The following is a 20,710-nucleotide window of genomic DNA, read 5'->3' on the forward strand; positions in this document are numbered from 1 at the left end:
TGTCCTCCCACCATACCCCATTTCTCGAAGCTTCTGGGCAAGTTCCATGTTTTCTGATCCTGTGTGATAGGATGTAGCAGACTGCCACCTGTAAAATGCGTATAATAATAATACCAGTTGCTCCCACTTACAGACCAGTGGCTGTTGCTGGCACTGTTCTCAGGTCCCCACAGCAGGGTCAGATTCCCCAATGGCATTTCATTTCCACTCCTCACTGGTGGGAACCGTGGACAAGCTACTTCCTCGCTCCGCGGTTTAATTTCGTCAGCTGCTTGACATGCTTGGTAGACTGGAAACAGGACACAGGGATAAGGGCTGACACTGCTCCTAAGCAAGGCAGGGGGCTCAGCACTGAATCATCACAGGCCTGCGAGCTGGGCACTGCCACTGGATTGCAGGGGGCTCTTTCTCCTCCACCCTCTGGTTTGATAAACCACAAGTTGACTCAGAGAACTGTACTTCGTCTCATCTTGCAACTGTTTTTGCCTTAGGATCCATGCTTGAGGCCGAATGAACCCTCTCAGACTCTGCGCAGAGGAGAAGAGTTTCAAGATAAGTTAGCAGCTGAAGAAGGAACCAACAGCGATGAAGAGGAAAGGTACAGGCGGACAGGCAGGCTTCTGAGGGCTCCAGTGAATGAGGACTCAGACTTGGAAGGATTCATTCGTTCATTCATTCTGTCCTCACGTGTTTATCACCGCCCCCTGCATGATGCTTAGGGAGGGAACAGACATGTCTTGTATGCCTCCAGCACAGCTATGGACTTTACCTGAATTACCTTATTTAATTGTCACAACAACCCAGAGGGACCCTTTTGTATATTAAGAACCTGAAACTCAAAAGGGTTAATAAACTGCCCCAAATTCAGACAGACCTGGACTGGCCCCAAACCTCTGCTCCCTATTCTTCCAAGTGTTCTTAACTAAGGAAGGGAGATGAGGGAGCTTAGTCACTGAGTGGAAATCTCCCACCTTTATCAGCTATATTAGTCAGCTTTTGCTGTTGTAACCAACATTCCCCAAATATCGGTGGTTTTAGCTCATAGGTCAGCTATCTTTATTCTTGGCTCTGCCAAGCTCTGCTATTTTTATGAGCTTGGCTCCTGACTGAGAGTCAGCTGTTATTGCTCTGCCCCAAACCATGGGTAGAGTTTAAGTCTGCTCAGATGCCTTCCCATGCTGGGACCGAGACTGACGGATTAGCCCCTCCAGGGCATGTTGTTGTCATGGTAAAGGGAGGAAACTCAAAAAAGCTGATGGAAACGGAAACATGCAGTGCCTCTTAAAGCCTACACTCAGAACTGCATTCTCTCATTTTTACCCACATTCTGTCGGCCAAAGAAAGTCACATGACCAAAACTAATATCCCTAGGCAGAGGAGAATATGCTTGCCACATGTCTTAGTTAGCTTGGGCTGCTATAACAAAATACCATACAATAGAAGAAGTTTATTTCTCACAGTTCTGGAGGCTGGGGAGCCCAAGATCAAGGTGCTGGTCCATTCAGTTCCTGGTGAGAACTCTCTTCCTGGTTTGCACATGACCATCTTCTTCTTGTGTCCTCACATGGTGAAGAGAAAGGCGGCAGACAGTGTGGGAGGAGGTCTCTCTTGTGTCTCTTCTTATAAGGACACTAATCTCACCATGAGGGCTCCGCTGGCCTGACCTAGTTACCTCCCATGGCCTTATTTCCAAATACCACCAATGGTGATTGGAGCTTCAACATGTAAATTTGGGGAGACACAATTCAATCCATAGCATCACACAAGGCAGAGGAAGGGGAGTGAATATTTGCTGAACAATAATGATCTGTCACACCACCTCACAAGATTCTGATACAGTGGGTCTGGGTACATCCCAGCCCTATGTCTTTTGAGAAAGCTTCCCAGGTGATTCTGAGGCCACCACAGTTATAATCCACTGCCCCACACTAATCAACGGCTGTGTGGGGTCCTGACAGATGACATGGAAGCCATGCTACCATCTGGCAGCTCTTCAAGTAGTTGGTTGCCATAGTCCATTTGGACTGCTTAACAGTGGCTTATGAGCAACAGAAATTTATTTCTATGGTTCTGGAGGCTGGAAAGTCGAAGGTCAAGGTGATGGCAGGTTCTGTGTCTGGTGAGGGCTCACTTTCTAGCTTATAGAAGGCATCTTTTCACTGTGTCTTCACAAGGTGGAAGGGCAAGGGAGTTTTCTAGGGTCTGTTTTATAAAGGCACTAATCCCATTCATGGAGGTTTCACCCTCATGACCTAATCACTTTCCAAAGCCCTCATTTCTTTTTTTTTCTTTTTTCTTTTTTTTAAATGGGTATTCACATTTATTTATTTATTTATTGAATTTTATTTCTTTTTTATACAGCAGGTTCTTATTAGTTATCCATTTTATACATATTAGTGTATACATGTCAATCCCAATCTCCCAATTCATCCCACCACCACCCCCCACCACCACTTTCCTGCTTTGGTGTCCATAAATTGTACCATTTTTCTAGGTTCCACATATATGCATTAATATACCATATTTGTTTTTCTCTTTCTGACTTCATTCTGTATGACAGTCTCTACAAATGACTCAATATCGTTCCTTTTTGTGGCTGAGTAATATTCCATTGTATATATGTACCACATCTTCTTTATCCACTCATCTGTCTGGACACTTAGGTTGCTTCCATGTCCTGGCTATTGTAAATAGTGCTGCAATGAACATTGGGGTGCATGTGTCTTTTTGAATTATGTTTTTTTCTGGGTGTGTGCCCAGTAGTGGGATTGCTGGGTCATATGGTAGTTCTGTTTTTCGTTTTTTAAGGAACCTCCATACTGTTCTCCATAGTGGCTGTATCACTTTACATTCCCACCAACAGTGTAGGAGGGTTCCCTTTTCTCCACACCCTCTCCAGCATTTATTGTTTGTAGATTTTCTGATGATGCCCATTCTGACTGGTGTGAGGTGATACCTCATGGTAGTTTTGATTTGCATTTCTCTAATAATTAGTGATGTTGAGCAGCTTTTCATGTGCTTTCTGCCCATCTGTATGTCTTCTTTGGAGAAATGTCTCTTTAGGTCTTCTGCCCATTTTTGGATTGAGTTGTTTGTTGTTTGTTTTTTTAATATTGAGCTGCATGAGCTGTTTATATATTTTGGAGATTAATCCTTTGTCCGTTGATTCATTTGCAAATATTTTCTCCCATTCTGAGGATTGTCTTTTCGTCTTGTTTGTAGTTTCCTTTGTTTTGCAAAAGCTTTTAAGTTTCATTAGGTCCCATTTGTTTATTTTTGTTTTTATTTCCATTATTCCTTTGTCATAGATTAGTTGACCATAGGTGCGTGGGTTTATCTCTGGGCTTTCTATCCTGTTCCATTGATCTATATTTCTGTTTTTGTGCCAGTACCATATTGTCTTGATTACTGTAGCTTTGTAGTATAGTCTGAAGTCAGGGAATCTGATTCCTCCAGCTCTGTTCTTTTCCCTCAAGACCGTTTTGGCTATTCGGGATCTTTTGTGTATCCATACAAATTTTAAGATTTTTTTTGTTCTAGGTCTGTAAAGAATCCAAAGGCCTCATTTCTTAATACCATTATATTGGGCAATAGGCTTCAAAATATGAATTTTGAGGGGACAGAAACACATAGCACTGAGGAAGCAGAGCCTACACTCCTAAATCATATCAATGGCAGTGTCGGGTACCCTGTAGTCCAGTGAACTCTTCAGCTAATAATACTTCCACAGGTCCCTCCAGATTCTGTCTCAGGATCTATGAGGTGTAGAACCATAGAAGTTAAAGAGCACAGGCTCTGGAGTCAGGCCTCCAGACTAAATCCTGGTACTGTCACTTACCACTGGCATCCACAAATCTTGTCCTGTTTAAAACTCACAATTCCAAAGGGAAAGAAATAAACTTTACTGTGAAAATACTGGCAGGAATTTGAAAGAGTTTTCTAAGGGGCCCAGCTTGGGGCACATGTGCATCTCTGAGCCAGTCTTTCTGGCCAAGGAGATGCCTGGCTCTGATTGGCCAGGTATGTGTCACATGCCCTTCCCTGGGGCCAGCTAATGATGAGGGCAGAGTTAGCTGCACCCAAACCCTGTGGACTAAACAGGACCACCATGGAAAGAGGAAAGGCTTCCCCAAGGAGAAGATGCTGGGCAGAGCAACAGCAGTGGTGGTCACAACAGACTTGTCTTTTTCTCCCGCATAGCTATATTGATAAAGGGGTTCCTCAACTATAGAACAAAATGAGGAGGTGTGGGGTCTGTAAGCTTCTTCCACAGTGGTTTTAGTGGGAGTGTAAGGACTAAGCAGTGATGAGAAAGGAATAGAAAGATCCAAGGTTAGAGGCTGCAGGACAGAACAAACGCATTGGCTCCTTTAAGGGGTGAGGCTGCGTATTCAGTAGTTAACCCCTTGAAGGATGCTTGTCAGGAAACTTTTGGCATGGTGGCTGTAAGAGGGAGGTGGCTTTTCCAGTGGCTGTTGATTTAAGGTGGGGGGTAGCAGGTCACAATCAACTTCAAAGGGAGCATGGGGAGTCAGGAGAGTTAGCTATGGCTTGCTTTATGAGAGATGGTAGGATAAGATCAGGTTTTTAGGATATGAGGGAATTTGGGGCAATAAAATGGAGTAAGAGAGGGGAATTCCCATTAGTGGTGTTCCAGGGAATAATGATGATGATGAAAATAACAAATATTTACTGAATGTTGGATTAACCCATTTCATCTTCATTAGGTAGACACCATTATTGAAGTACTTCATTTTATTTTATTTTTTAAAATATTTATTTATTTATTTATGCCTGCATTGGGTCTTTGCTGCTGCGCGTGGGCTTTCTCTAGCTGTGGCAAGCTGGGGCTACTCTTCATTGTGATGCGCGGGCTTCTCATTGCAGTGGCTTCTCTTGTTGCAGAGCACGGGCTCTAGGCTCATGGGCTTCAGTAGTTGTGGCACGTGGGCTCAGTAGTTGTGGCTTACGGGCTCTAGAGCGCAGGCTCAGTAGTTGTGGCACACGGGCTTAGTTGCTCCATGGCATGTGGGATCTTCCCAGACCAAGGCTCGAACCCATGTCCCCTGCATTGGCAGGCAGATTCTTAGCCACTGCACCACCCGCAAAGTCCCTGAAGTACTTCATTTTACAGATGAGGGAAACTGAAGAACAGAGAGGTTAAGTAACTTGCCCATCTACTTACACTGCCAGTAGATGGTAGGATCCAGATGATAGTTTCTCTGGCTCCAGAACTCACGCTTTTAACTACATCTCAACTTAGGGCAGCTGTTCTTATGTGCCACATGAAGTTCCACAGTTTTTCTACTTTTCCAAGGTCACTCTCTCCTTTAATACTCAATAATAAGGACTGAAACTTCCACTTCCAGGCATGACAGGGTAACTGGTATTAGACTTTCCCTCTTTCTGTAAACAACTATAAACTGAGCAAAATATATGAGACAGCTCTTTTGAGTAATAGGACAATATGCAGAGAAGGACCATGTCCTTCAGAAGGGAAACATGAGTTGAATCCCATAATCACCCCACATTTGCTCCTGTCTCTCTCCCTGGGGACAGTGCCAACCACAGTGCAGAGAACTGGAGGCAAGCTGAGCTGAGCAGGCAGATGTCAGGGCTCAGGGCTGCCAAAGCAGCTAGACTTTGTAAGGTAGGATACCAGAAGAGAGGATCCTATGTGGGGGGGATAGAGGGCAGAAATCTATGAGAGTTTTCTATAGGTCCTTGCCAGGGGCTTGAGTGAGCATGTACAAGATGAGACTCCATGAGGCCTAGGAGTGTGCTGCTGCCATGGTGCTGAGGAAAATGAAGATACCAGAGATTCAATGCTAGCAGACATTGGAGTCTCAGCTCAGCCAGAATAAAAAAGCCTTTCTGAGCTCTCTGAGCATTTAGTTGAGACCTCAGAAAAGTAACACTTTAGGAGTAAGAAACATACCCTATAGGGTAAGGGCCACACCCTAGAACAAAGGACAATGTTGAAATATACCTGCTCTAACAAAAGACAAATCCAAGCATAAAAGGATCAGAAAGAGCCTTCAGTAATTTAACTGGCTGTCATAACAAAACTAAACACTTTTGAAAGGAATTCATAATACAGACTCCCTACATTGTATTATCCACAATATTGAGCATTTGATGAAAACATTATGAGACGTGGAAGGAAGCAGAACAGTGCGACCTGTAATCAAGAAAAAGACCAGCCAATAAAGCCGAAAATGACCTAGATATTGGAATTAGCAGACAAGGACTTGAAAGCAGTTGTATGAGCTATGTTCAGGGACATAAAGGAAAAGATTGTTATAATGAGTGAACAAATAGGGAATTTCAGCAGAGAAATGAAAACCTTGAAACTAACGGAAATTCTAAAACTGTAAAGTACAATATCCATAATGGAAACCTCATTGGATAGGCTTAACAGCAAATTAAAACCGTGAAAGAAAAGTTAGTGGCTTGAAGACAGATCAGTAGAAACTGTCTTGTTCAGAGAATTAGGGGAAAAAAAGATTTTTCAAAAATGAAGAGATTCTTCCTGACTCGTGGGACAATATGAAATGGTCTAATATGCATGTATTTGGAGCCCAAGAGAAAAAAGGGAAAGAAAATGGAGGAGGAAAAAATATTTGGAAAAATAATGACTGAAAATTCCCCTAAACTGGTGTGGGACATCAATTCACATACTCAAGAAGCTCAGTGAACTCCCCACAGAATAAATCCAAAGATAACAATGCCTGAGTACACCACAGAAAATCTGCTGAAAAAAAATATATCCCCCCCCAAATCTTAAAGCAATCAGCTTTTTAAAAAGACAAATTACAGGGCTTCCCTGGTGGCGCAGTGGTTGAAAGTCCGCCTGCCAATACAGGGGACACGGGTTCGTGCCCCGGTCCAGGAAGATCCCACATGCTGCAGAGCGGCTAGGCCTGTGAGCCATGGCCGTTGAGCCTGCGCGTCCGGAGCCTGTGCTCCGCAATGGGAGAGGCCACAATAGTGAGAGGCCCGCGTAACGACAAAAAAAAAAGAAAAAAAAGACAAATTACATACAGGGGACAGGTGACTTTTCATAAATACTAATGACAATTGACTTCTCGTCAGCTTTCCAGTCTTATTTTCTTCTGAAAGCCAGAAAACTATGGAACAATATCATTAAAGTACTAAAAGGAAAAAAAAAACCTGTCAAGTCCAAATTTTAAATCCAGTGAAAACATCCTTCAAAAATGAGACTGAAATAGAACATTTTCAGGTATATAAAAGCTAAGAGAATTTTTCACCAGCTAAGCTGCAGTATGATAAACGGCAATGGAATTTATTAAAGCTGAAAGGAAATTACACCAACTTTAAACATGGATCTACAGGAGAAAACGAAGAGCATCAGAAATGGTAAATGTATAGGTAAATATAAAAAACTACTGTTTTTCCTTAATTTCTTTAAAAGACATCTAACAGCTTAATAATAATATAAAAAAACATTGTATTACGGAATTCATAATGCATGTAGTTGAGTAATATATGACCACACTAGCACAAAGAACAGGGATTAATGGAATTATTGTTATAAGGGACTTATATAAAGAGGTGAAATATTAACTCTAAGTAGTCTGTGATAAGTTAAGGATAGAATTTGTAATCCATAGAGCAACATTAAACATGAATACAAAGAAGAGCTAAAATAAATCCAATAAAAGAACTAAAATGGAATCCTAAAAAATATTTGTCAGGTAAGAAGATAGAAAAAGAAGAATGGAGAAACAATAAGAAAAAGGATTGGACAAATAGAAAACAAATAGGAAGATATAGATTTAAACCCAACCATTTCAATAATTACTATGTAAATGAAACAAAGACATCAGTAAAAAGAAAGAGATTGCCAGAGAGGATAAAAAGATAAGACATTACTATATGCTGTCTGCAAGAGAGATATTTAAGCATAAAGACACTGTTATTGGCTGAATTGTGCCCCGCCCCCCAAATTCATATGTTGAGGCCCTAACCCCCAATATGTTAGAATGTGAATGTATTTAGAGATAGGGCTTTAAATAGATGATTGAGTTAAATGGGGTCATTAGATTGGCCCTCACCCAATATGTCCTTATAAGAAGAGGAGATTAGCACACTGGTAATGCCAACAGAGGGACAATCACATGGGGACACAAGGTGAAGGAAGATAGCTGTCTGCAAGCTTCAGAAGAATAGAAGCCTTAGAAGAAGGCTTAGTGAAACCAAACCTGCTGACACCTTGATCGTGGACTTCAAGCCTTCAGAAGTATGAGGAAATGAGTTTCTGCTTTTTAAGCAACCCAGTCTGTGGTATTTTGCATGGCAGCCCTAATACAGGCACAGATAGGTTTGAAAGTAAAAGGGTAGGAATAGACATACCATGCAAATATGAAACATAAGGAAGCTAATGTGGCTATATTCATATCACAGTAGACTTCAGAACAGGGAGTATTACCAGGGATTAAAATGGGATATTTCATAAGGGTAAAGGGGTCAATTCACCTGGAGGACATAACAATCCTGAATCTGTATTACCTAATAACAAAGCTTTAAAAATAATGAAGCAAATACTGAGAGAACTAAAGGGAGAAATTCTCAATCACATTTGGAGATTTTGACACCCTTTTCTGAGTATTTGATTGAATGATTAAACTAATATCAGCAAGGACATAGAAGATTTGAACTACACTTTTAACTAACTTAATCTAATTGATACCTATAGACAATATGCTGAACAACTACAGAATAAACTTTTGTCAAGGCACCTAAAACATTCACCAATATAGACAAACTAATATTCTTCATGAATGCAAAATCCTCAACAAAATGTTTGAAAATAAAATCAAGCAATATATAAAAAGAATAATACATCATGACCAAGTAGAATTTATCCCAGGAATGCGTGGTTGGTTTAACATTTGAATGGTAATCATGTAATTCATCACATTAAAAAATAAAGGGAAAAAAGAATCACATCGGGACTTCCCTGGTGGCGCAGTGGTTAAGAATCCACCTCCCAGTGCAGGGGACACAGGTTCGAGTTCTGGTCCAGGAAGATCCCACATGCTACGGAGCAACTAAGTCCTTGCGCCACAACTACTGAGCCTGTGCTCTAGAGCCCGTGAGCCACAACTGCTGAGCCCGAGTGCCACAACTACTGAAGCCCGCATGCCTAGAGCCCGTGCTCTGCAACAAGAGAAGCCACCCAATGAGAAGCCCATGAACCGCAACGAAGAGTAGGCCCTGCTCGCCGCAACTAGAGAAAAGCCCACGCACAGCAGCAAAGACCCAAGGCAGCCAAAAATAAAAATAAGTAGTTTTTTAAAAATTATTAAAAAAAAAGAATCATATCAATAGACGTACAAAAGCATTCGACAAAATTTAACATCCTTTCGTGATAAAAACTCTTCAGTCCATGAATAGAAGAGAATTTCTTCAACCTGAAAAAGATCATCTACGATAAACTATGTAAACATGCATAATGGTGAAATGTTGAACACGTTCCTCCTAAAATTTGAAACAAGGCAAAAATTCTGCTTTCACTACTTAACATTGTCATGAAGGTCCTAGCCAGTCCTATAAAGCAAGAAAAAGCTACAAATTAGAAAGGAAGAATAAAAGTATATTTATTTATAGACAGAATGATCATGATTGAAATATTCAATGTTGTTAAGATCTTAATTTACTCTGAATTGAGCTATAGACTCAGTTCAATCCCATATAAAATCCCAATAGCCCTATTTGTAGGAATAAATAAGCTGTTCTGAATATTGATATGGAAAAGCAAAGGACCTAGATAAAAGAAGAATCTTGAAGAACATAGCTGGAGGACTCAGGCTTTCCTGATTTTAAGACATTATGAAGACATTATGAAGAGTAATAAAGACTATATGGTAGCAGTATATAGATAGACAAATAGATCAATGAAAAACAATGAAGGTTCTGGAAATAGACCTACACAAATATGTTAGATTAATTTTTCTTAAAGGTGCTGAGGCAATTTAATAGGGAGAGGAAAAGTTTTTCAACGAATGGTGTTGGAACTGGATAAACATATGAGAAGAAATAAATTTCAACCTCTACCTCACCCCATGCATAAAAATTAATTTGAGATGTTCCTTAGATCTAAACATAAAGTTAAAACTATAATACATAGGAAAATATCTTTGAAAATTTGGGGTAGGAAATGATTTCTTAGGACATGAAAATACTAATCATCAAAAACAATTGATAAATTGGTCTTCATCAAAATTAAAATGTATGCTCATTAAAAAAATGCCAGTGAGAAAATGAATAGACAAGCCACAGACCTATAAATCAACAATAAAAAGACAAGCATATTTTTTAAATGGACAAAATGTTTGAATAGACACTTCCATAAAAAAGATATATGAATGGCCCATAAGCACATGAATATGTGCTCAACATCATTAGTCATTAGTGAAGTGCAACTTAAAACCAAAAGGAAATACCATTTCCCACCTACCAGAATGGCTAAAATTAAAAGACTGACAGCACAAAATGTTGGCAATGATGTAGTGATTGGAACTCTCATGCATTGCTCCTGGGAGTGTGAAATGGTACAACCACTTTGGAAAACCATTTGATAGTTTCCTAAAAAATTAAGCATATACCTACGAGCAATTCCAATTCTAGGTATTTAAGCAAAAGAAATGGGAACATATATCCACAAAAATATTTGTACAAGGATGTTTCTAACAGCTTTATTCATAATAATCCAGAAGTGAAAACAGCTGAAATGTTGTTTATCAGTAGGAAAATGGATACACAAATCATGGTGTATTCATGTAATGAAATACTACTCAGCAGCCAAAAGTATGAACTACTGACGTTTGCAACAATGTGGTTGAATTCCAGAGACATTATGTAGTACCAGGTGATTCTGTTTGTATGATGCTTAAGATCAGGCAAAACTAATCTATGGTGATGGAAATCAAAGCGTTGGCTGCCTGTGGATGGTGGATTGACTGGAAGAGGGTGCAGGGAAGTTTTTGGGTAATGAAAATGTTCTATATTTTGATTGGGGTGTTGCTTTTATGGTTGTGTGTATTTGTCAAAACTCATTGAACTGTACATATAATTTCAATAATGTAAACTTTACCTCAATAAAACGTTTTTTAAAATAATAACTGAGCCCTGGGAGAAAGTCTGGTCCCCTCCCCAGGGAAAGTTTACCTGTTCCACACATCCAGCCTGGTAGTGTCACTTATCATTCTTGCTCTAGACTGCTTCACTGTCTATCACCTCTGGCTTCTCCTAACCAGGGCTCAGACCAAGGCATCGCCCCTTTATTGTTCCTTAAATATGGTTATGTTTAGCATAGCTTCCAAAAGTTTGAGGATAACCTAAGAGAATTAGGATGCAGAGAAAGAAAACTTCTCAATTTATTAAATGTTTGATTAATTTTTTATGTGATTATTAACTATGTGCCAGACATAATGTTAAGCATTTTTTAAGATATTTACTCTATTAAGCTTTATAACAATCTGTGTGAAAGGTACTATTATTAACCCCATGTTATGGAAGAGGAAACCCAGACAATTTGAAGAGCTCAGCCAAGGTCACATAACCAGTGTAGTAGAGCTGGAATTTGAACCTGGGCAATCTGGCTCTAGTGTCCATGCTCTTAACCACTTCGCTATGCTGCCCTTAGCATCCTGCCCTTCCTTTCAAGGGTCCCCTCTGTCCATGTTGCTGGGCCTTTTCACCTCTGCCAAGCCAGAGTCCTTATCATGGCCTTTCTTCGCAGTCCAGGGCCCTAACTCCCTAACCTCTGGTCCTCTGGCCTGATGTCTTTGCCAGAGGAAGCAAAACGTCATTGAGTCCCAGCAATCTTGGCAGAGATGCCCACCATGTGGCATCCTTTTGCACTGTTAAACAGGATAAATACTTAACTTTACAATCTCAACCAATCACATTTGAATTTCTCAGCTGGTTTAAAAGCCCAGAACTGAGTACAGGAAAGTCTCCTCCAAAAATATTTGTCAGCATCTCTTCTAGAATACAGAAACTACTGGAGCTTTAAACCAGCGTTTGCTTGTTCTTGCTACACACACAAAAAGGCCTATTTATAATCCTCCTATCTATAGCTGGGAACAGTCAGTAAAAGTTTTGAGTGTGCTTTGAAAAGTGTAAAGTACTGTATTCAAGTAAAGCATCATTGTTTTGTTATTTTTTTCCATATGCAGGAAAAGTTGTGAAATTAGACCACAGAGACCTCTTCTTTTGAAGCCCCCAGGGACCCCATATAAGTAACTCTAAGCTCTCAGTCATTCTGACAATTAATCATCATTTATTAAGCACCCACTAAAACAGATGCCGGGTGATTCCAGCTGAATCTTGACAGTATCCCAAGTGCAATAGCACTGAGAATTTGTAGTCAAGTGGCTTTTTAAAGTCCAAGTGAGATGTCTCTCATTCAACTAGCCGCCATCGGAGCTCCCTCCCCCCAGCCCGAGTGGCTGAGATGTTATCAGGGTGACCATGTCATTTCCAGCCTGAGATCTTTTGTGATTTTGGCCTCCATATCTTCAAAGGATCAAAGTGCCCCTCAAGGAGGGAGGTGACCTGCAGCCTCTGCTGGGCTCTTTGCCGAAGGAGAAGGCACCGGAAATCCAGCGTCTGCAGGAGGAGTGGCAGAGCCAGAAGGCCAAATTGCAAGCCCAGGTAGAAGGACAGCCGTGGTGGGGATGCACCCTCATCCTGAGTGAGACCCTACCTCTTCCTTAGTCTTGCAGACAACCTTGGAAATGCATGCAGGGTCTGATTCTTGTTCAAGCTGGGGAGGGTATTCCAGGTCCAGGGCGAGGTGGGATTCTTGGTTCTGTTTATTTATTCATTCAACACCTGCTATGGCTCATGAGCGCCTGCTAGGAGCCAGGAACTCTTCTAGGTGCTTGGATATCGTCAGTGAACAAACCAGACAAAAGTCCTGCATTACAGAGCTTGTATTTTAGCAGAGGAGGTGGATACAGACAAAAAATACTAGACCTAGGAAATAAGCAAAGCACATAGTATATTAGAACATGTTAAGGGCTTCAGGAAAAAGAAAAAACAGGATGAAGGAGATTTGGAGGCTGTCTGGTGATGAGAGGGTGCGTATAATGCCAAATAGGGTTGTCAGGGAAAGCTTCTGTAAGAAAGTGAGGTTTGGGCACGGGGGGCCACGCAAGGGAGGCTGCTGTGTAGACCTTTGGAGGGTTTTCTGGTCTCTTGATTTCTCTTGGGTGGCATACGTTCCAGCCCTTCTTCCCTGTTCCCTGGCATCCATGGCTCTAGCTGAGGAGCCCCCAGGAGAGCTGGCTGTCCCCGGATTCTTTACGCTTGCAGCTTCTACCCCCCTCAGAGTTCCCTTGGATAGAGGAGGCTCAGCTGGGCTGCGGAGACGTTCAGAAAGCTTTTATATTTAAAGAAAATCCCAGGCGGGGTGAGGGGCACAGCCTGAGGTCAGATGCTCTGGCGGGCAGGTCTCGCAGATGCAGCAGGCTCTGGAGCAGTGCACCAGCAGCTACAGGGAGGACCTGCGGGCACTCAAGCAGCTCTCCGACCGCGAGCTCCAGGAGAGCGTCCAGCAGAATCAGGTGGCGAAAGCTCAGCTCGAGGCCGCCCACCAGCGAGCGCTCCGCATGCTCGAGAAGGCCAAAAACCAGGAAGTCAAGGTAAGGGTGCTGACGATGACGTCCACTAACTACTACCTAGCACTTGCTATGCAAGCATCTGCTCGGCAATTTATGAGGTGCCTTATGTACATTATCTCCAGTCCCCACAATCATCTTACGAGGTCATTATTATCATATTCTCTTTCTGGATGAGGAAAGAGGCTCAGAGAGGTTCAGTAACTTGCTCAGGGTCACACAGCTAGTAAGTGGCAAGACAAGGATTCAGACTCAGGTCCCTTGAGCTTCCGGTACTGCTTTTCCCCATCTGCCCATGATCTTGATATTGTAAGAAAAACTTTCTTTCATGACTTGGGCAATGTTATGCATGATGTGTGCTAAGGAGTCAGGCTTAGCCTGGCAGCTGAAAAGAGGAGGGCAGCCCAGAGTTGAGAAAGACCAGCTCAGCAGAAATAGACCTTCCGAAGGGCTTGGAAAACAATGATGACCTCGGCGATGTGTAATCAGCAGGGAGGATCAGGCATCTTTCACCTGTCACCTCTACCTTCTGCTTTCTCAGAAGGCCTTCCCTCCCTGCTGTCTCAGGAGATGGGCTCCTACTCTTACTGTTACAGATAGCACACTGTCACCACGGGCTTCACACAGCGGGCTGGCTTCACACGCTAATTCCCTCTTTATATGATCAAATTCACCAAACTGGAAGCCCCTTGAAGCCAGGAACCATCTCCACCTGTCCATTACCGAATCCTCTCCTAGCTCATAGTAGCTAGGTACTCAAGGGTCTCACTGAATTAAAGCCTCAAGTTTAATTTCCCCTTCTATAAATTGGGGATATTGAGACCCACTTCTTTGAGATGTCAAGATGATTAAATGAAAAAACGTGGGAGTTGTGGTTTTAAGGTGGCAAAATAAAGACTTCTGAATTCTTTCCTATTGGAAATGCTCTAAAAAACCAATGAAGACACACAGCAGAAGCATATTCTGTTCAGATGAAGCTGGGAGACATCTGTACCCTTGAACCACAATATATGAGGACAGGAAACAAATGGAGACATAGTATATGACCGTGCAGAGCAGAGAGACTCAAACCAAACCAAAGTGCCTGAAGACAGAGAAGGACGAGAATCAAGCTGACAGTGGAACTCAGAGAAGCCAGGAATTGGAGGCACCAGTTGAAACAGAAGGCAAGAGTGAGGTGGAGGGTATGACTCACCTAGAAGCCCAGATTCCCAGCTTACCCAGCACAGTCAGCCAATTACCTCTGTCTTATTTAAGGACAAGAGATTGGGGTGGGGGGCAGCGATCCCTGGGTAAACTAAGCCAGAGAGACTCTGAATTAGGAAGTGCCAGTCACAGAGGCTGGGATGAGGCTTGCATGTGTGACTAAGTTTAGGTGAAAATCTGTGTACTGAACCATTCGGTGGACTACAGTCACCTCTGTCACACCCCCAGCAATGCTTTCTCTGCTCAGCTCCAGAAAACAAGCAGCTAGAACCGAGGTCCCCAGAGGAACTCACCATCCAACAGATGCCCCCCTGCTGCACCACCCCAGGTACAGATGGAGTTTCTGATTATCCTTCAGTGCCCACTCTTAAATATGAAGAGACAGCAGAAGATTACTAAACTTTCGAGGAAGTCTCTAATGGGAGAGTGGGAATCCAAGATTATCAAGAGGAAAAGAATGAACTCAGAGGAAATGGCTAATGCGGGGAACAGAAAAAAAAATTCAATGAGGATTGATATCCTCAGAATTAAGAGATTAGATTTGCATCCATGAAACAAGGACAACATGTTATTTGCAAAGGAGGGGGCAATTAGAGCAAGAAAGAGTTCTTTTAAAATATAAAACAGGATAGCAGAAAACTTAAAAATCAGTAAATGAGTTGAAATATAGAAAATGAAGAAACCTTCCAGACAGCAAAGTAGAAAGACAAAGAAATGGATGATGGGAGAGAAGGAACCAGAAGTGTAGAAACACAATCCAGGAGGCTGATATCTAGCAAATAGGAGTTCCAGAAAGAGATCATGGAGGGGAGGAGATTTTCAAAGAAATAACAGAATGAAATTCCTACAAGGAAATGAAAAAAACCCGACCCAGGCTTGTCTTGAAACTTCAGAACACCAAGGAAACAGAAGAAATTCTAAAAGCTCCCAACGAGGAAAACTGGTACCAGCCTCAAAGTACTTGAATCCACATGTCATCAGACATCTCAACAGCAACAGGGAAGCAAGAAGATCATGAAGCAATTTTGAGAAATTCAATTAAAACCATTAGCAAGAGTGAAAATTGAATAAAAATATATCAGACAAATGAAATATTAGGACATTTACCTTCTGTTATCAGTTTATGCCTCTCAGCTCTTGATGCCTGCTTACGATAATGATCTGGATTCTTTAAGCATTTCTCCTCCTTTACAGAGAGCACAGTGTTAAGCTTTGTCAGTAGAAGGCGCTGGAGGCACCTTGCAGGAAGAAGGAGGCTTCTCTTCCTGGTTCCGGCAGTTGCATTTGTGTCCTGTTTCTGGCTTCTGTTGCATAGTTGAACAGAGTTCTGGGTGTGTGAGGACATCGGGTGATACTCCCCCAGTGACTTCACAGTGATCTCGTAGCCCTGGTCCAGGCCCAGTGACTCCTGTGGCCTCCCGATGTGGACACCACAGACTCCATCCTCACACCTGCACACCCTGACTCTTTCTGGGCTCCTGCCTGTTGGCTGCTGTTGCCTGCACCCCAGAAGTTTGTTTCTTGCAACGCTCCCAAGGCAAACACTGTTCCCTCTGGCCCTCATGCCTGCATTGGTGCCCCTGTTCCCTCTGGGCACCTGCCCATCTGTGGCTCACCAGCACTGTGGAGGGTTACTCCTGCTTGACTCTGGCCTGGGCAACCTGGTGATCTCCATCAGTGAGCTGCCACCACACCTTCTCCAACAAGATCTGGATCCCAGGCTGGGGAAGGGCTCCTCCTTCCAAGCTTTCCCTTTCTTGAATGCTCTCCCTCAGCCTCAGGATACCCTTCAGAGTTCTCTTTGCATCTCTACAGTTACTCTCCTATCAGAGCTTAATAGTTCTTTAGATTCAGTTTCCCTTGTTTAAATTACTGTGTGGTTTCTATCTCCTGTTGGACCCATACATCTTCCATACACTTTTCCTTAGAAAGTTCCTTGAAGAATATCCCACCAAAACAAGGGAGCAAATCAAGAAAGAGGAAAGAAAAGGGATCTAGGCTACAGAGAATCCAACACAGGAGAAGGAAGGTTTTAGGAGCCCAGCTATGCCACTGGCTGAGGGAACAACTCAGTGTAGACTGGAGCATGATGACTGAGAGCTCTTGAGGAGATGCCTCCGAGGAAAAATAGACCTGGTGGTTTCTCTGACCGATTTGGCCACGTGAAAGATTGTAGTGAAAGTATTTTACAAAGCTTTTAGAGGTTGTAGGAAGACTTAGCCAAATATCCAAAAAAAACTAAGCAAATTAAAAATGCAGTAGTTATTAGTGCAAGGAAAAACAAAACTATGTATAAGGTAGATTTTAATAATTATAGTTCATTTAGCTCAGCAGTAAATGGTACTCACAAGAAGGATAAATACTGAATATATTTCACTGTATTTAAAAAAAACAAGATAACTCTATATAAGGAATGGAAGGGGAAGAATGTATGAGACCAAAATCCTCATCCACCATAATGGGAAGACAATTCATCATTTCTAAAATAATGAAGACACAGCGGGGCTTCCCTGGTGGCGCAGTGGTTGAGAGTCCGCCTGCCGATGCAGGGGACGCGGGTTCGTGCTCCGGTCCGGGAGGATCCCACATGCCGCGGAGCAGCTGGGCCCATAAGCCATGGCCGCTGAGCCTGCGCATCCGGAGCCTGTGCTCCGCAACGGGAGAGGCCACAACAGTGAGAGGCCTGCATACCGCAAAAAAAAAAAAAAAAGCAGAAGGAAGGTACTATCTTGTTAATGGCGGTAAATATCAGAAGAAAGAACTAAAAGAGTTGCCAGTGGCTGCCTCCAGTGGGCAGGATGCAGAAGGAGGAAGAAAGAGGGCTAAGAGGTGCTGGTTTTCCTTTTTTGAAAATATTATTTGACTCTTTATACTATGTGCATGTATTGCCCCAATAAAAATATAAAATAGGCTTTTTAAAAAAAGAAAAGAAAAAAGAAATGAGATCATGCAATGTGGACTGCTTGGCACTTAGTAGGTGTTCAAAATTTGTGAGTTCTGGGACTTCCCAGGTAGCACAGGGGTTAAGAATCCGCCTGCCAATGCAGGGGACACGGTTCAAGCCCTGGTCCATGCGCCACAACTACTGAGCCTGTGCTCTAGAGCCCGTGAGCCACAACTACTGAGCCCGTGAGCCACAACTACTGAAGCCCGCGTGCCTAGAGCCCGTGCTCTGCAACAAGAGAAGCCACTGCAATGAGAAGTCCGCACACGGCAATGAAGAGTAGCCCCCACTCGCCACAACTAGAGAAAGCCCACACGCAGCAATGGAGACCCAATGCAGCCATAAATAAATAAATAAATAAATTTATAAAATTTGTGAGTTCTTTTTCTTCCTTCATTCTCTTAAATCTTTTTCCAGGTTGGCTTGCAATCTATAAGGGCTCAGGCTGCCGAGATTCCCAGGTTATTTGCTGCTGGGTCACGCCAGCCTTTGGGTTGGCCTGAGCTTTACCCCTCCAGGCTTTAGGCCTCAATCCCCTGCAGGAGGCAGAGGAAGCACAGAGGGCTGGCCCACCTGCAAGGGAGGTGTCCCAGGGCCTCCGACTGATTGGAGGAAGGAGGATCTGGTGGTGAGAGAGGGGGAGGGTGCTCTGCCCATTGGGGGGACCCTGTGGTTCTAAGCCCCAGTCCCTGGTCACCCTGGAACCAGATTCACGGGGTCTTTATTGCTGGCTCCAGTCTGCATGGGATGGTTCCAGAATGAGACAAAAGAGACAGGTTGCAGTTCTCGTTGGAGATGGCAGACATCTGGTCATTCCTAACACAGGATAGTGATTAAGAGTGGGATGCCTGGGTTCAAATCCTGGCTCTGCCACTTAAGAGGAAAGAGAGCTTAGGCTTCCTTGTGCCTCAGGTTCCTCATTCATAAAATGATGGCTAATAGTATGTACCACATAGGACCACTGAGAGCGTCAAAAGAGATAATCCACGTAAAGTGCTTAGAACAGTATATGACTGAATAAGAGCTTGTCTTAGTCTGTTCAGGCTGCTCTAACAGAATAACACAGGCTGAGTGGCTTATAAACAACAGAAATTTACTTCCCACAGTTCTGGAGGCTGGAAGTCCAAGTCTCAGACTCGGACAGATATGGGGTGTGTTGAGAGCCTGCTTCCTGGCTCATAGATGGCCATCTTGTCACTATAACCTTACATGGCAGAAGAGGAAGGGAGCTCTCTCTGAGGTCTCTTGTATAAGGGCACTAATCCCATTCACGAGGGCTCCACCATCACGACCTAAGCACCTCCCAGAGGCCCCACCTCCTAATTCCATCACATTGGGGAATAGGTTTCAACATATGAATTTTGGGGGTGGGGGGACACAAACATTCAGTCCATAGAAGAGCTCAATTTTAAGAAGATCCACTCTTCTTACTCATGCTCATTTATTGAGCATTTACCTTGAGCTACCATCGTGCTGAACTCGGGACATACGAAGATGATTAACACAGTCTGCCCATAAAGAGCTCACCTCTAAGGGGAAAGGCAGCCACTCAAACAGGTTGCTGTAATTCAGTAAATTGGAGCCATGAGATGGCCGCACATGGTATTTTGGGAGCACAGGGGAAGGAGACTTTATATAGGATGGAACATGGAGAGTTGGGGGTGAAGTCAGGCTGCTTAGGAGGCCCCAAACCAGCCACAACAAGAGCAAGGCAAACAAGAGGCTAGAGCAATTTGCCAGGGATGAGTGTCTGACTTGATATAAAATCTGGCGGCTAAACCCTGCATGGTCTTCACTGCCAAGGGCTTCTGAGCCGGAAGCAGGCAGGGCTGACCTGAAGACGCCGGGTCAGAGTGAGAGAGTTTGGCTCCATCTTTTACAAACCTTTGCTTCAATCTCTCCATTCACATTCCCCGAGGGATAAAAAAGGTCACCAGTTGGAGTTCTCTGAGGCTTGCAGCAAGTGCAAGAGGAGGAGAGTATCGGAGAGTTTGAAAAGTGCAAGACTTTTCTGTCTTATTAAACTCACCAGGGGATGACTGAGTTTCCCACGAGAGGAGTAAGACCGTTTTTCCCCATTTGCTGGGGAGTAGCAAAGCAAAGACGCTGCGGTCTTCAGGTAGCTGCCTTGCCTGCTCACCCCTAATGGGAGCCTCATGCATTTGCTGCAGTCCTATTTCTCATTGTTCCCAGGGGCTGCATGAGGGAGCGGGTAGGGCTTGGGCCCTGGACGCCGCCGCCCATGGGTCACACTCCTGCCCCCGCCACTACCTGTCTTCAGTCATGGCGCTTCACCTTTCTGAGCTTCTTTCCTCCTAATCCTGCATCTTTTCTGTGTGACCTTGGGAAAGCGAATTCATCCCTCCCAGCCTCAGTTTCCTCACCTGAAAAGTGGTATGTGATACTGGAACTCTAAGAAACTATTAGTTTCTTACTGCTGCTGTAGCAAAATTACCACAAACTTGGTGGCCGAACACAGCACAAATTTATTATCTGACAGTTCTAGAAGCCGGAAGTGAGAAATCCTAAAATCAAGGTGTTGGCAGGGCTGTGTCCCTTCTAAGGGCCCTATAGGGGAGAACGTGTTTTCTTGCTTTTCCTATAGCCAGTGTCTGTCTGTCTCTTTCCTGCTCTCTTCCTCCTAACACCAAATTCCCAACGATTGACCCAGCTTGGATCAGGTGTCCACTCTGGTCCAGTCAGCTGTGAACAGGGGTTAGGTTCACACAGCACAAAATGGCTGCTATGGCCAGACCATCACTGTCATTCCAGATGGGCAGGGGAGCATTCGCTGTAGCCTGATAAGCTCTCCATCAGGGAGTGGTGAGTGCTCAGGGCGGGGGCCCCAGCACAGAGGAGGAGCTAGGCAAAAGGGACAGGTCTCCCCTCTGTGCCCACTTCCATGCCT

General features: G+C 43.5%; 1 protein-coding gene across 2 annotated transcripts in view; it reads left to right on the forward strand.

The window, feature by feature from the left end:
• The window catches only part of FAM184B (family with sequence similarity 184 member B), a 114,311-nt gene that overhangs the window by 77,274 nt on the left and 16,327 nt on the right, over positions 1–20,710 (forward strand). Inside the window, exons 8-10 of one of the 2 annotated variants that reach the window (XM_082652778.1) lie at positions 492–598; positions 12,555–12,684; positions 13,485–13,676. The exons of the other annotated variant lie outside the window; for it this stretch is intronic. Coding sequence (XP_082508904.1) covers positions 492–598; positions 12,555–12,684; positions 13,485–13,676 — 429 coding nt within the window. The remainder of the gene's footprint in view (positions 1–491; positions 599–12,554; positions 12,685–13,484; positions 13,677–20,710) is intronic. 2 annotated transcript variants of the gene reach the window in all.

This window comes from Grampus griseus (genome assembly GCF_964374135.1).
Source record: "Grampus griseus genome assembly, chromosome: 4".
Classification (NCBI taxonomy): Eukaryota; Metazoa; Chordata; class Mammalia; order Artiodactyla; family Delphinidae; genus Grampus; species Grampus griseus.